Source organism: Dysidea avara, chromosome 7 (genome assembly GCF_963678975.1).
Source record: "Dysidea avara chromosome 7, odDysAvar1.4, whole genome shotgun sequence".
In the NCBI taxonomy this organism is placed as follows: Eukaryota; Metazoa; Porifera; class Demospongiae; order Dictyoceratida; family Dysideidae; genus Dysidea; species Dysidea avara.
In genome coordinates, this window is record NC_089278.1 from 36434883 (window position 1) to 36450802 (window position 15920).

Below are 15920 nucleotides of genomic sequence, written 5' to 3' on the forward strand. Positions count from 1 at the left end.
CAGCTTAATAACTCCGTATATTGCGCTATAATTATTTCAGACAGTGAATGAATTGGTCTACGTAGGAACTGCGGAGTAACCTAACAGGCGAGATCGGTTGGCGAAGAACCTAGTTTAATATCAGCAGATTCCCTCTACGAAGCAACATGTTGATATTACTTTTAGTAACAGCCGTATGGTTGTCATTTTCAACTACCCTGTCATCTTCACAAGATCTTTCCCCGCCAGATTGTAACTACGAAGTTCCGATGGGTTGTAAGTGTAGTGTACATAACGACAGTGGTGTCGTAACAGTTTCGCTGAACTGTGATAACACCAGCTTGACAGAAATACCAGATCTCAGCCTTGTCGGCTACCCAGTAGACCTCCTGTAAGATAATAACGATTGTTGGATACTTACTGTATTATGAACTTCACATATAGAGAACTGTCTAATAACAAGATACGAAGAGTTAGAAGGAAGGATCTCTTGAATCAAGCACTGTTACACACAATGTAAGTGTATTTAGAACTTCGTGTTTGTTGTAAACATTAGCGTTTTACATTCACTGGTGGCACAAAACATTGACACTTTTAGCTGGCAGCCAGCTGTTAATTATGATTTTGTTTATGGTTCTATATAACAGTTGTTTATGCTGACATTGTGTAGTAGTTGTGGTATCTGTTGAATAAGTAGTAGGGCTTTGAAATTGTTAATGATAACTAATTGTGAAATTGGCTTGTCTTCCTGGCTGCTTAATGTTGTCCACTAATTCAGACTTGACAGAATTTTATACAGCAGTGTCAGTGACAACAAGCATGATTTTACGTTGTAAAATGTTCCCCCGGGATTAGTCACATCACTATACTAATAGTTTTTAATGGTGTATAGAAACATAGTTTATCAAATTCCTATGTATTATGAAGCTATGACATAACAACAAGGTGTGGTGGTTTGTGCCGTAAAAGTGCAAGAATCATTAGCATTTTGCCACATTCACAACACTCAGTTAAGCTGTATTTATGAATGGCTGGCCTGGCAAGAAAATGCTATGCAGTTGTGTCAAAACCCATGAAGGTACACTTGTAGTTCATTGAGAAATGATGAGAGCTCAGGTTGTTAGGTATGTGTTCCATTAATTAATGACATTAATTATACAAAGATTAATGGGCAAACTCAGGAAACGTTAAATCAAAACTTTGTGATGCATGTAGACCCTTCAACAGGGGTATACGAGAGTAGGATACTCTCTTTCTCAGTATATTATTATGAACTCTTGATAGAACTCATTACATGACCAGATTGAGACTATTCTGTAGCATTTATGCCTGAGGTTATACTGAAATCTTGCCAGGTGTTTGTTTAGTTGGTTTTTATTATAAGCTGTCCCTGTGCTTATGTCCCTAATGTCTATATATATACAATGGAGTATCCTCTTTGTTCTCATAGTCAACGCAGTTTTGAAGACAACAGCACATCTGGTAGATCTAATATTGTTGGTGGGTCATTTATTGCAGTTGTGTAGGATGATTTGTTGGTGGTATTTCTGTCCTTTCATCATACCAAGGGGAAGAGCAATTGGAAGCCATTTTGTTATGTGTGGGATTCCTCACAGCATATTGTAACTACCTCTGTAGACCAGGGCTGGGTTTGTGGGTATTTGCAGCACTTTCATTGTAAAAATTTTTTTTGTTGTGATCAATCAGGTGACCAGTTGAAAAACTAAATAATTAACCTTAATTTGATAACTAGTATTATAACATACCTGTGGTTTGTGAGACACTTTGAAGATGTTCCCTCCTATTTCACTGGTAGACTGTTGTCTGATAGATATATTTTGGTCTCTGATGTCATTATGTGGGACTGAGTGAGGGGCTGCAACTGTGGTTAACTGAATATAATATTTTGTACATTTTCCCTTGTAGATATTTATCACACAATTTGATAGAGGAAATAGAAGATGGAAGCTTTACTAACACCATTGTGGATAGACTGTATGTGTTATTTCTAGTGTTCCTACTGTGCTACCAACTGTGTATTGTGTAGTTACTTGGATCACAACAACTTGTCTTCATTGCCTAATGATAGCTTACCACACTTGAATAAATTGTGAGTTATTGTCTTGGCAAGTACGACTTGTATGGTGTGTGTATGTAGGCAATTGAACAACAACAACTTTGCAATGGTCCCATCAGCCTTGTTGAATGCTACTAAGCTGAAAACTCTGTGAGTTTGTTTGTACTGTGAATGTTTCATATGTACTGCTACACTTTTTCTGTTCAGTTATTTGAATGACAATCCTATCACTCGTCTTGATCCATTCTCATTTTCTGGTAAAAGCAGAACTCCTGTTTTGGAAGAGCTGTAAGTAACCATTTTTGAATTGTGTGTAGTGTAGTTCTATTTTACTACTGTTGTGCACTCTGTGTGTTCGTGTTGGTGTGTACTTTTATGAGTTTCTTGATAAAATTGAAGGGGCCAGCGGCTAAAGGGGACAAGTGCCATTTGAAAATTTAGGTGACCACATAGTGGGAATTAAACATAATTTAGGGAGATAATTGAATTATTGTGATATTTGTTAAAAATTAATTTTGAGACTGCCAAATTCTGTTGTTTCCTTAGTGAAAACATTATTCATGTGGCTAAACAAGCTATTCTAAATTTTAGAGAATAGAAAATCTAAAATGGCACATGTCCCCTTTTCCCACTGACCCCTTCAATTGTACCAAGCATTGAGGCAGCCGACAAAATGGCACTCATTGGTTACCAATGACATTTTTATATGAATATCCATTTATTGATCTTTTCTGATTTGGTACCACATAATTTTAATCATCAGTGGGTATTATCAGCAGTGCTATCACACTAGTCATATAACTTTAATTAGAACCCATTAATCGCTGTAACTGCCCTCATGTGTACAGTGTTATGCACATGAGCACTAGCTCACAAATGTCTGAAAACCAGACTTGGAGATAATTGCTTCAACTCTCGTCAGTTTAGCTGTGTTTATTGTATTATTATAAACACTGTTTAAGTTGTGAGCCTTTACATGTGTTGTCATTGGCTGATTTTTGCACTTTAAAGTTTTATAATTAGATTGCATTTACTGTTGTGTAAACAATCAAACTCCTTAATTGTTCTATATCATATATATGGCTTTATTTTATGGTTTGTAAGTTAAGTTATAGCCGTTAGAAGCAGTAGATTGGAGCCTGTACTTATTTGGCAGTGAGAGGGTTTATTAAGAAAGGACTACATGGAAGCTTGTCTTTGTTTACTATTAACCAGAAGATGTCAACCTTGTCTATTGCATAGCATGTAGTCTTGATTTTCACAGTTGAAAATAACAAAGCAACATACTGCAATCTATATCCCTTTAAAGTACTGTGTACCCTGTTGTAACATGTACTAATGTGGCCAGCTGTCTGTTTGACATGGTGTAGATACAGTTGATGAGCTGTGTAGTTTGTATGCTATGGGCTAGTTGATTATACTGGCTGTGCTAAGCTGTGTAATGGATTGAATGTAAAATTATGCTAGGAGTTATGTAGCCCTAACCTTTCTCTGTTTGTATTAATTAAAAAACCCTCACCACACCAAATATTTGTAAAGGCTGCTCCATCCTAAACTGCTGTAACTTATATAAAGCATACGGCACGAGTGAGTGTGTCAAGAGGCTAATAGAGCACAAGGTGAAGTCGAAAGGCTAATAAAGTACAGGGCAAAGCCGAGTGCTATGTTTTCCTCAAGACAATCTCTGAGTGATTTTTGTCAGTATGGAAAATACAGTATGCGGTGACACTTTGATCCTCACACGCAAAGTGCAATAAAATTCATAAAACTGTACACCAAAACTACTCGCTATAGAGAACAAGGATTATTGAGTTGTGTTTGTAAACACAATGGCAACCACAAAGTCCTTATATAAATTTGAAATGCCAAATTGGCCTAGGTGAAATGCATACAAAATTTCATCAACTTATCGTTGCTAACCATGCACACACAATATACACACTAACGTATAACTAAAAGTGTAATGATCAGATAGTACTATAGGCAATTGCCTTTCTGTACCTGTTTGATAAATAAATAACCTGTTGACAGGTTGAATTGAAGCTGATTATCTCCAAGTATGGTTTTCAGCAAGTGTGCGTGCTCATATACACATGAGGCCCATGATGGTTGTACAATATGCCACTCAAACTTTTCTAATCGGTCTCCTTGCTGTTCCTGTTTGTTAGTAGTGCCAGTATCACTTTGAAAAATCATATCATCTACAATGCTTGTTATCACCCATTGAAAAGTGTGTGTTGATGTCATATTTCCTGCAAGGGACCAGTTATCCCAGTTCCCGTTCACTTAAGGGCATGACCGTTACAGGACAAATGCAGTCAAGGGGCTACTAAAATGTTTGACAGAAGCTACAGAGTGCTAGTGATGCTACATGCGTTTATAATCTGCCATGTGGCAGTGATTGGGTTAGATATTCTAGCTGAATGCAGGAATCTTTTTGTTACATGTATTTTCACAAGTTTTATAGCACTGTCGGTTTTACCAAAGTACTTTTAATATTCCAATTGATGCCCATCAAAGAAATTTTTGACAAGTACTTGTGTATGCTTTATGTATAGTTCTCTAGCTATGATTTCTCACAGAAGCTGGACTGTAATGTTATCACCATTAATATGGTTTATAGCTATGAGATTTTTGCTAATCCTTCTCTGCTCGTAATTTTATTAAAATTGATACTCCTTTAGAATTGCCATCAGGTATTTAGATTACCATGGAAACAAATAGGAGAAGAAATTCCCATTTGCAATCTTCTCAAAATGTTGGTCTTAAGGAATTATAACTGTATACAACAGATCTTTTACTCCAAGAGACGTCATGCTGCTGGTTCAACATCTGTTGTTTATTGCCATTATGGCTGTAGTCACATAATTGCTAGATGTTTCTTCCTTACTAGGATCTCAATAGGAAGCCGATTGAATAGTTACTGTAGATGTTTGTAAGACTTGACCAAATTGCATGTATGGTTTCTTCTATCCCCATAGTTAGGCTAGCACATGCTGCTTTGACAGTGAAATGGTCATCCAGGCCAGCTGTGTGGTTATACACACTGGGTAACCATGTTTCTGATGCTTTGTAGTGGATGTGTGCGTTATTCTTACATGTAAAATGTCTTATCTCTGTCTTTATTCTGCAGGTCTCTTGAAAATTGCAGCATCAGCCATATTGCACCATGGGCTTTTGGTAATCTCACAAATCTTCATTACCTGTAAGTCTGTGTGTTGTATTGTTATATTTGATCAACACACGCACACGCCACACACACACACACACACACATATAATCCATGCACACACACAGAGTACACAAGTACATAAACTTACTATTGATTTATAGGAGATTGGATTATAACAACTTCACAGAGTTAAATGCTTCGATGCTTGCTGGTCTCCCTAGTAGTCTTGAAAGCTTGTAAGTTGTAATTGTATGGTCTGACAAACTGGTGTTAATGATCTGTGAATGTGTCATGTGTGCATACAACAACTTTTTTGGGGCCAAGAAGTTTTGATCATTTTTGTTGCTATATCATACAGTACGATAGTTACTGGACCACAAAGGAGTAGGCGTGGCCCACAAAATAATATCACCCAAAAAACAGCCTCAATTTAGCCTGATGGTGATGAGGCAGTATTGGTTAGGAAAAACTAAACCCAAACAAGCTTTCAGATCAACCCGAAACGTCTTCAACAAGTTGCTACGGAATTTTAAAAAAAATTATTTAACAATTCTACTGACTGAGTAAGTAAGTAACTGACTGATTCCTTCAGACAAGCGTAACTCGATAATGGCTAAGGCTATATGGGCTTGATTTTTTCACTGTTCCGACGTCGCTTCGGTCCGACAGGTGCCTTTTGGCATACCGCAGTACGTACAATACATTCTTTATGGGCTTACCAGTGTCCTCCTTTGTGTCCCATTCATCTTTACTGACAGCGAAAAGTGTCGATTTGGCAATAGCACGTGATGGCTTCCTTCGTAACGGAAATCGTTCGTATTTGTCATAGTGGCTATTTTGATAGCAGATGTACTTTTCAAACAGTCTTGATTCGTACTGCTGTGTAACGGGTTGAACATAGCCGATGACGAAGCGTATTGGATACTTCACTTTTCAGACGATAATTGGGGGGTGCGGTGCCATTTCAGATGCGGTATGCGTGGGTTCACCAGTCATAATAATTTATTTACAAAAAAAGTTAACAAACCAGTACACAGAAAAATTTGGAACTTTCACCTAGAGTAGGGAGCTGGAGTACTGCATGATATTAAATCACAGTAAAACAATAAGAAGTGTTATATCCCTGCCGTGCATTTCCATAATGATATCTTGAGCACAGTAGGGATATAACACTTCCTATTGTTTTACTGTGATTTAATATCGTGCACTACTCCAGCTTGTTTCAGTACTTTTTATCGATGTTTTATGGTCCCTACTCTAGTTGAAAATTCCAAATTTTTCTGTGTACTTGTATAGTAAAGAGTTTCCACTTTAAGAGTCCGGACTATGTGTGGAGTCAAGAAATATCTGTCCTTATAATGTGTGTGGACCATTGATTTTGGGAGTGTTAACCCTTTATTACCGAATGGCTAATGTATTGCCAAAAAATGCATGTTACGGGTGCCCTTTACAAATGAACCCATAACTCCTTCATCCTAGGGGCTACGAAGTTGAAATAACCACCAATTTGTTGAGTAGGCCCAGGCGTTTCTACTGAAGTTTAACGCAAAGCGATAAGAACGAGTATGGGGAGCTATCAACACTTATACACACACAAAAACACATCAAAAAATTGTACCTGTTTAAATATCGATAATTTTTGCTCTGAGCATCATGGTGTGTTCTACTAAGGATAAAACTGTTCCTCACGTGATATGGATTCTAAAAATATACAGTATGATTTAACCAGGGGTTATAACAAGATGGCGGCGTCCATCTTTCGCTGCTATGGTGTAGAATAACAATGCGCCTGTCTTCACTTCAAAGTGCATGAATTATGTGTTTTCTTGTAAGGTTTTTAGATGTTTGGGTATAGAAGGGAAAGAGGACTTTCATATGGTATATAACGTTCCGTGTTAATTAATGGGTGGGGTCCTCCCGTATCATGCAAAGATCACACAAGTCATAAAAGTTCATTTCCTGGGGTGTTTCTGCGGTTTTACGAAATAACTTCGGTAAGAAAGGGTTAAAGTAGTTTATCACTACATACATTACATTATGTTATGGCATCTGAAAATTCACATGGAATTAATAAAAGTGGCACGATTTTACAATAGAAAGTCATGAATTAAAATCTTAATACACTCATAATGCAAAATGCAGCCTGTATCAAGCATGAACCACTAGCAGGTGAAAACAAAATGAATTATGCATGCATAGTATCGTGCCTGTAACCATTGCATTGTTTTTGTTGGCTGTTTTATAAACTACATGCATATGTAGCCATGGAAGAAAGCAGTAACAGGCAACCGGACACTTGCTGGCAAGTTTGAAGGCTAAAGGCATGTCCACACGACAAAGTAATGTGAATTGAACATGCATTGATTCAAATTACTTGCGTCCACATGGAATGTGCATTATGGCGATTTGAATTGAAAGTAGATGACACGAATCCACCTTTACAGGTAGTTTGAATGCGAATTGGCTAGCAAATCAGGATTTGCTACGTCATAATAATGAAATGCTAGTTAGCACGTGAGGGTTTGACACATTTGCGTGTGACCTTTGTAAACAACACAGGGTAGAAGTACAGAAGGGCTTGGTGTGATAAAAGCGCTAGGACCTGTTGAAGCAGTGTTTCATCATCGTAGCTAGCTCTTAGAGTTTAAAAAGAACAATGATCCCATATCATTCATGCACCATCAGCGGTCTTTGATACTCTACTCATGGAAATCCTTCTGGTATGTTATAAACACAAGTATAAACGTTACTACAAGCTATTCCTTTCATTGTATCATTAAACTCACTGTTCTCTTGGTCGGCACAAATCATTGTTTTCTTAACCGTTTAATTAACACTAGTAAATTCAATAATGTGCATTACGTGATAATGCATGTGGACACGTTCAATTCGGATTCAGTACACATTGGTGAATTTGGCGATTTGCTACAAATTTGTCACCGAAGTTTAACTCATCAATTACTCGTAGCGCCTGAGATTAACATCTTCATAGCTAAAGATTGAGATTGAATTTGCTAAAGTTTATTTTTCCAAATACAGTTTAGCTGGCTATTCGCCAAAGTTTCCCTGTATACGGTACTCATGAATATACTTTAGCGGGTGATTCCAAATGCTAAAATTAATGTTTCATTATAAAAACCTGCTATTACAGCCTGTAGATGCATGGGGTATTTCAATCTATTTGATTGCATGATATGGTATGGTAATTTTTTTGGTTCTTCCATTCCTGCTGCATGTTGCTGATGCTACTGCTGTTGTTGAAGTGAATTCTCAATTAGTGCCCACCTCTTTAATAAGACTATCTCTATTATAATATAATAGTGACAATGTTAGGTAGGTCACATGCATATAAGGTGTACTTCAATAAGGTAAAAAGGACAATACTTTTTTACAAGCCCTTTTATTGAGGCTTAACTATGATGATCTTTTCTTTCACTGTAGCTCAGCATCAAATTGTAGCATTGAAGTACTGGCCAATGATGCTCTCATCCACATGAACAGATTAGGGTCACTCTCACTTGCTAACAACAAGATCAAGAGAATAGAGGCCAGGTCATTTAGGGGAATGTACTTGCTACAGACAATGTGAGAATATAAGTGGTATACTTGTGAAATATCATGTCTTTGTTTTGTCCAGAGATCTTGAAAATAATGAAATTGAGTTCATCCACAGAAGGGCTTTTGCTGTTGGAGCTAAATTTGAAACCATGTAAGTGACAGTAGACTGTACAGTCAGTTGTAGATAATACTCAGTTATTCATGTATGTGGTACTTTTGTTGTTTAGTTACTTGGGTGGTAATAGGCTGGAGTCATTTCATCCTATGACATTTGCGGGACAGAACAGACTGGTAGAGATCTCACTGTATGATAACCGCATTGCTACAGTCCAACCTAGAGTATTCAACGTGATACCAGAGCTGCAATCACTGTGAGTAGCATACTGTAGCGGAAACTTTGGGACCCTTAAAAATTATGAACCACTTTTGGTGTATTATAGTTTCACTGGTAAAGTCAGACCTAAAATGTGTATTTCTAAGACCACCTCATTATATACAGTCTAGTTGTTTTAATGACCCTGTGTTGTACATCCATGCAGTTGGACTGAGTACTATGGTTATATGTGTAGCTGTCATTGATTTTTACAGGGATCTTGGTCACAACCAAATTGTGGAGTTCCCCATCCTCAGCCTTTCCAAACTGAGCTATTTACACTTGGAAGACAACAACTTTACCTACATTGGTGCTGATGTGTTTGTCAACGTTTCGCGTGTGCAGACCTTGAAGCTATCCCATAATCGGTTTGTAATGCACAAGGATGCCCTGAAGCCATTGACCCGACTGAGAGAATTGTAAGTTTGTGTCATGAAATTGATTGCACTATTGCAGTACATAATGGCTGGCCTTTTTATAACTTAAAATTTGTACTCTTACATTTTAACACCTGGAATGGTCCAACTTTCAAAACAAAAGTATGCATGCTGTGGAGGGAAGTCTCCTCTTTGGGTTTGGATGCTTTATGAAAGTGTGGTGGTCCTAGGAAATAAGTAACCAAGGGTACACATAGTTGTTTGTGTGTTATGAATATTAATTGATCTTCACAGCATCTTGAGTGGGAACCCGGTGTTTGATCGACTACCAAACTTGACTAACAATTGGAACTTGAATACACTCTTCATCCACCATACCAACTTGTCAGAGCTACCAGAGGATCTCTGCTACACTTGTCGAAGGCTTAAAATAATGTAAGTTCACTGGGTTGTGCATTTTAGGATCAGCTGATTTTTACTGTTATAAGGTCCTTTTTGAAAGGTAAAATTTTAGAGAAGAGTCCTGTATATGGAGCATCCTTTAAGGCAAGTTCTATGCAACCACCTCATTGCTGCAAACATACTGTAGCTAGGCTTGACCCATTGTGAAAGGTAGTATCATCATAAGTATCATCTTAGCAACAGTTTTCAATGAAGATTTGCCTTATATCACGCTATGATATTCAGGTAAAGCTTAAGAAAATGGCTGTTAACCATAGAGTAATGTGGTCCAGACTGTTTACTGGTAGGATATTCCATTTACAAGATGTATATGTCTTTGAACACATTCATGCTGCGAGAGCCACAATAGTATTGTAGATCTGATAACCATGGAGGAATAGGTGGTCCATACACAGATTAACAGGAGCCCAAGTGTTGTGTGTCAAAATGTGTAGCAAGTTTTGTTTTTAAGAGCCAAAGCACCTCATTATAGTAACCATGTTAAATAGGACCTATACAACTTCAACAAGTAAGAAAAAATTAGGAATTTTAAATTGTATAGCACAGTAAGGATATTCACTTCTTATTGTTTTACAGCATTTGGACATTACATACTACTCTGATCAAGTTTGTTTCAGTACTTTTTATTGCAGCACTATACACTGTCCCTACTCTAAGCTAAAAATTCCCAATTTTTTTACACTTGTTTGTGAACTTATTTTGCAAGCTCATAACCACTAAATAGCCTAATTAGAGTTGTAGCTGTAGCCAGTTTTTCGCTACGCTTGACTGAAAGCGTCAGGCAGGCGGGTAGTAGAAATTCCGTTGAATAAAATAAAATTTTCTGTAACAACTTGACAGAAACGTTTAAAGTTGATCTGAAGGCATTTGGGCTTAATTTTTTACCCAACCAATACTGTCATGGTGTTGTGAGGAAGAATCGAGGCAGGTTTTTGGGTTATATTATATCACGGGCCATGCCCACACGTTCACTGTCCCTACTATACATTACGGTAGTACTGTATGATAATATTTTGTGCTGCAGTTTTGCTAATTGGTATATTTTTGTAGGACATTGTCTTCAAATAAACTCACTCACCTGCCAAAGCTTGGAAAGTGTAGTAATCTGCTAGACCTGTAAGTGTGTGCGTGTGCGTGCGTGTGTGTGTGTGTGTGTTTTAAACTTGTTGGTACTAAAGAAATGTTTTCTTTGGGAGTTTCAGGTTCTATACACTGTTATGACATGTATGTGTTTAGGATCTCAACACTTGCAGTTATGATGAACATGTACGTAGCATTCAAACTGTCAGCCTGAAGGTTGCCAGGCATCAGACTGACCCATAACTGTCTGATCTACTTGTTTAAGTATTGCAATAAAACCAACAGGCAACTCTTTAATAAGATCACCTCATTATAGTGACCACCCCTACTAGGTCCCAAATACAGTTAAAATTTAATTCTTGACCTCATTATTAAGACCAAACTTTTTGAAGTGAATATGATTATACAGCATTCAAATAGTGGTAGTATTTATAACTTTATGTGTAGTCACTATTGGTGTAGTATAAATTTATAGTACATGTGTATTTTCAGTGATTTTGAAGGTAATTCCATTAACCACTTGGATAACGAGACATTCCGAGGGCTCTATCGTCTCTTAATATTGTAAGTCATATTTGTTGTATCTGTATGTTTGTGTGAGGAACATCCACTGGATCAAGCACAGCAGAAACACTACACTTTACTGCTAAAATTTTACTACTGTTTTATTGGCACCAGAACAAACAATACAATTGTATTTCAATATTATTCAGCAATATTCCAACCTTGTGTTACTGTAGATGCAGTGCCAATCCAAACTTAAGATAGTGTGACTAGTACATAAGGCACCTTGTGTGTTACATGATTATGTTTTGAGTGTTAAATGTCTTGTCCACTACAGGCAATTGAATGAAAACAACATTTCTAAGCTACCTGATGCAGTGTTTGCTGATCTACACTCGGTTACAGAGATATACCTTCAAGACAACAATATCAAGGAGATCCCTCGTTATGCTTTTAATAACACCCACAATATGTTGTATTTGTAAGTGACAATTTTAATATTGTACTGAAGTAATTAAATGATAGGATCATCCTGCAGAGCATTTTTGTAGACATTAGAGGTTTCCTTTGACAGGGTTTTTTCTGCAATGAGGAGTTTTGTTAACTACTATAGTGGTTGGGAATTTATCAACTTTAAATGTGAAAGATAATACCATACAGTATGGTAGTGCTGCATAGTGGAGACAAGCAAAGTTTGGATGTGGCCCATGATACGATATCACCCGAAAACTTGCCTAGATTTTTCATCACAATCACAGGACAGTATTGACTGGGTAAAATCAGGCCCAAAGTGTCTTCAGATCAATTTGAAATGTTTCAAGTTGCTATAGAATTTTTTTTTCCACCAGAAAATTTTTTTGTATTGCCTGCCTGCCTGCCTGCCTGCCTGCCTGCCTGCCTGCCTGCCTGCCTGCCTGCCTGCCTGCCTGCCTGCCTGCCTGCCTGCCTGCCTGCCTGCCTGCCTGCCTGCCTGCCTGCCTGCCTGCCTGCCTGCCTGCCTGCCTGCCTGCCTGCCTGCCTGCCTGCCTAACTGATGCATTCAGTCAAGTATAGCAGAAAACTGGTTATAGCTACAAAAGTTTCTTTTACAGAAGTGCTACGAATTTACTTGAGAAGAAACCTTTGGCATATTTGATAAACATACAATATGCATTATATTGTGTTACCCTTTACGGCCATCAGTCAAACACAGTAGGGCTTCCATCTAATAAATCTTTTTCTTAACAAAATAAAATTGCAGACAGAATAAATACTACATACAGTGTAGAGTAGTGTTACCATGGAAATGTGTTGTTACATGTAGGAACATGACTCGTAATCCAGTGAGAGTATTACAAAATGGAGTGTTTCATGATATGGAGGGGTTACAACATCTGTAAGTTGTGTTTTTGTCATTTCCTTATTGTTCAGTTCTGTATTTCATTGTCAAAAGTCCATCATTAATTGCTCTTACACTGCTCCATTAGTATTTGCCCTGTTTGGTCATGTAGTGTTAATGAAAATCTCATGAATTATCAAGTCTTGTAGTATGTAAAGATCTTGTGATATCAAGTATGAATAAAATTCCTTTGATTTCAGTGAGTACTACATCTGCAATCCGTTGCTATCAAAAATATGTTTACTGAAGTTGTCTTTGTCTATTTTCAGTGACCAGATATATTGTACATGAATTGACTTTTAAAGTATAAAAAAATTTATTTCTATTTAGGGGATTAAGACACATGGGAATTGAGGTGATTGAGCCGTATGCCTTCCCCAGTAACATGACCTTCTTGTTGACTCTGTAAGTCACTGTGATATTGGTGTAACTCTGGCATTACTTTGTGTCATGTTTGACAGTGATCTTTCCTACAACAAGTTTGACTATTTACCGATACCAAATGGTGGCTGGCCTCATCTCAGAAAATTATTTCTGTGGAATGTATTTCCTTTGTATAGAGCTCCTACTCCAGATGAAGTACCTGAACTGGAAGAAGGACTATTCACTTATACTTACCATTGTTGTGCTTTTGAGCCACATCGGCGGGGCATTACCAAACTTGATATCTCTTTTAGACCTCCTGAGATCGACCAACCCTCACTCCCATTTGAGATTATAGATGATGAGTTTACACCTGACCCTAGCCTTAGTGTTGTTGATCTTCCTGAGGTATGCGAGCACTTTAGCCACCTACCAAATCTACCTCCCATATGTGTATCTAATACCAGTAGTGAAGAGAATCGACCTATAAAACATTTGAATCGTACAGAAATCATATTTATTCCCAGACAGGAGCGATACATTCCTAAAAGAACAAACACATTCCTTTGTTATCCTCACTCAGACCCTATGACACCGTGTGAGGACTTGCTTGGCTCTTGGGTACTACGAATCCTAATATGGTTTGTGTTTATTGTTACACTGTTTGGGAATGGAGTTGTGCTGACTGTGATACTTGCCAGTCCAAAACCAGCACGAGGATTCGGACCACATGTTAGAGACCGGAAGATACCGCAATTTTTCATATCACAGCTGGCCGTGGCTGACATTGGCATTGGAATCTACCTGGGATTTCTGGCTGTCGTAGACTTAAAAACATTTGGCAAACAAGAGTTCTATCAACAAGCTTTGTCTTGGCAATACGGCCCTGGTTGTCTAGCAGCAGGATTTATCGCCATCTTGTCTTCAGAGTTATCTGTTTACATCCTAGTGATTGTCACATTGGAGAGGTTGTATGTACACATCTATGGAATGCGACACATCAAAACACAGATGTGTAATGCTGTGATTGTAATACTGATTGGCTGGGCATTTGCTACTACATGTGCAGTTCTTCCCTTAGTTGGCTACAACAGCTACACCAGTGTTGCCATCTGTTTACCATTTGATGTTATCACCACTAAAGGTCGCTTCTACATTGCTATATTGGCGGGAATCAACCTGATAGCTTTCTGTCTTCTAGCTGGCTGTAATATGTACATTTTATGTAGCGTTCGTACACGGAGTACAAACACAACAGCATCCGATGCAAAGTTATTCCGTATGGTATTCATACTGATCTTCGTTGACTTCCTCTGCTGGGCCCCACTAGTGGTAGTAAGTATAGCTGCAGTGTTTCGTCAGGATTTGATCAATACTAATGCTGCCAAATGGTTTGCTGTGCTGGTACTGCCAATAAATGCTTGTGCTAATCCTTTCCTTTATGCCCTGCTAACAGAGAAATTTAGACAGCAGGTTTTTAGCATGTATCACAGTGCCAAGAGAGCTATGCTTCCTTGGCGGCAAAATGGTATTCAACCACAGAGGAGAAATTCTACTGCATTTGAAGGATTTCATCGACCAAGTACTGCTTCTATGGAACTGACAGCATTCGCACGTACTCTTGGACAAAATTCACCTGGTTCTCTTTCAAGTGGAAGTATTTCATCATCTAGTACACCGTTTCTTGGCCGCCGTGCCTCGCTACCAGCAGCTTTTGGCAGTGATGGGCTGCGGGTTGGCAGTCCAAGATCCCAGTGTATTCGGTTTTTACCTAGTATTCACCCAACCAGTGATCACGATAGTATGCCTGACCTCAGCAACAGTGACTCCTGTGAGCCGTACTTTCCACTTTGTTATTCACGTATCATTCTGGACAAGCCTTCAAAGATTCCTACACAGCTACCACCAGTCAGTGAACAGCCATTCAAACTAGACAAAGAAATGGAAACCAGCGAGAGGAAACTCTCCAATAAAAATATTCCAGTGATTTCCAATCCATTAACATCAGATGAGCGTTCTGATAGTGACAGTCCTAGCATACTATTGGGGTCACCAACTTATAATAGCCCAGGGGATGGAGATTCTGTTAGCATCACAAGCTTTTCAATTAATGCAGCAACTAGTAATAATGCTACTGAAAATAACAGTGATCATCGAGTTATACATGTGTTCAGTGCCAAGCTTAATTCACAGATAGCAATAGAAGAAACAGATGTATAGTTGTACATGATCTCTAAATAATGATCACTCTAACCACTACCATGTATAATAATAGTATAATGTATGTAGGTGTGTGCTTATTTCTGTGTAATTGCCATTGTGTTGTGTATTTACAGCTATTTTTTTTTTGTCGTATTTATAATTATCTGTATAATCATGGACAGTCACGATTTTCATGCATGTATACATTGTATGTTCTGCCACAAATTTTATTCAAATCACATCAAATAAAAATTATTCATTTTAGAGTAAATGTGTGTTGATAAGTGTCATGAACAAACAGTTGCAGCACCTTTACCATATGAGCTGTTGATTGTTTGGTACATATTGGGAACTGCATTATGGTCAGCTTTACCAGGACCTGTTACAAAAACACT

The 15920-nt window shown here is 38.0% G+C and overlaps 2 protein-coding genes across 2 annotated transcripts in view; one reads left to right on the plus strand and one right to left on the minus strand.

The window, feature by feature from the left end:
- Positions 1-15796, plus strand: LOC136262556 (uncharacterized). Its single transcript, XM_066056870.1, has 19 exons — positions 1-370; positions 424-495; positions 1906-1974; positions 2027-2089; positions 2138-2206; positions 2264-2344; positions 5190-5261; positions 5390-5464; positions 8670-8813; positions 8866-8937; positions 9014-9157; positions 9375-9578; positions 9831-9971; positions 11049-11114; positions 11571-11642; positions 11920-12063; positions 12886-12957; positions 13291-13365; positions 13422-15796. Exons 1-19 carry the CDS (start codon positions 147-149, stop codon positions 15541-15543), a joined length of 3981 nt encoding a protein of 1326 aa, XP_065912942.1. The 5' UTR covers positions 1-146; the 3' UTR covers positions 15544-15796.
- LOC136262559 (stabilizer of axonemal microtubules 3-like) overlaps positions 15728-15920 on the minus strand; it is a 16645-nt gene continuing 16452 nt past the window's right edge. Inside the window, exon 7 of the mRNA XM_066056872.1 lies at positions 15728-15904. Within this exon, the coding sequence (XP_065912944.1) occupies positions 15813-15904 (92 nt within the window). The 3' untranslated portion in view covers positions 15728-15812. The remainder of the gene's footprint in view (positions 15905-15920) is intronic.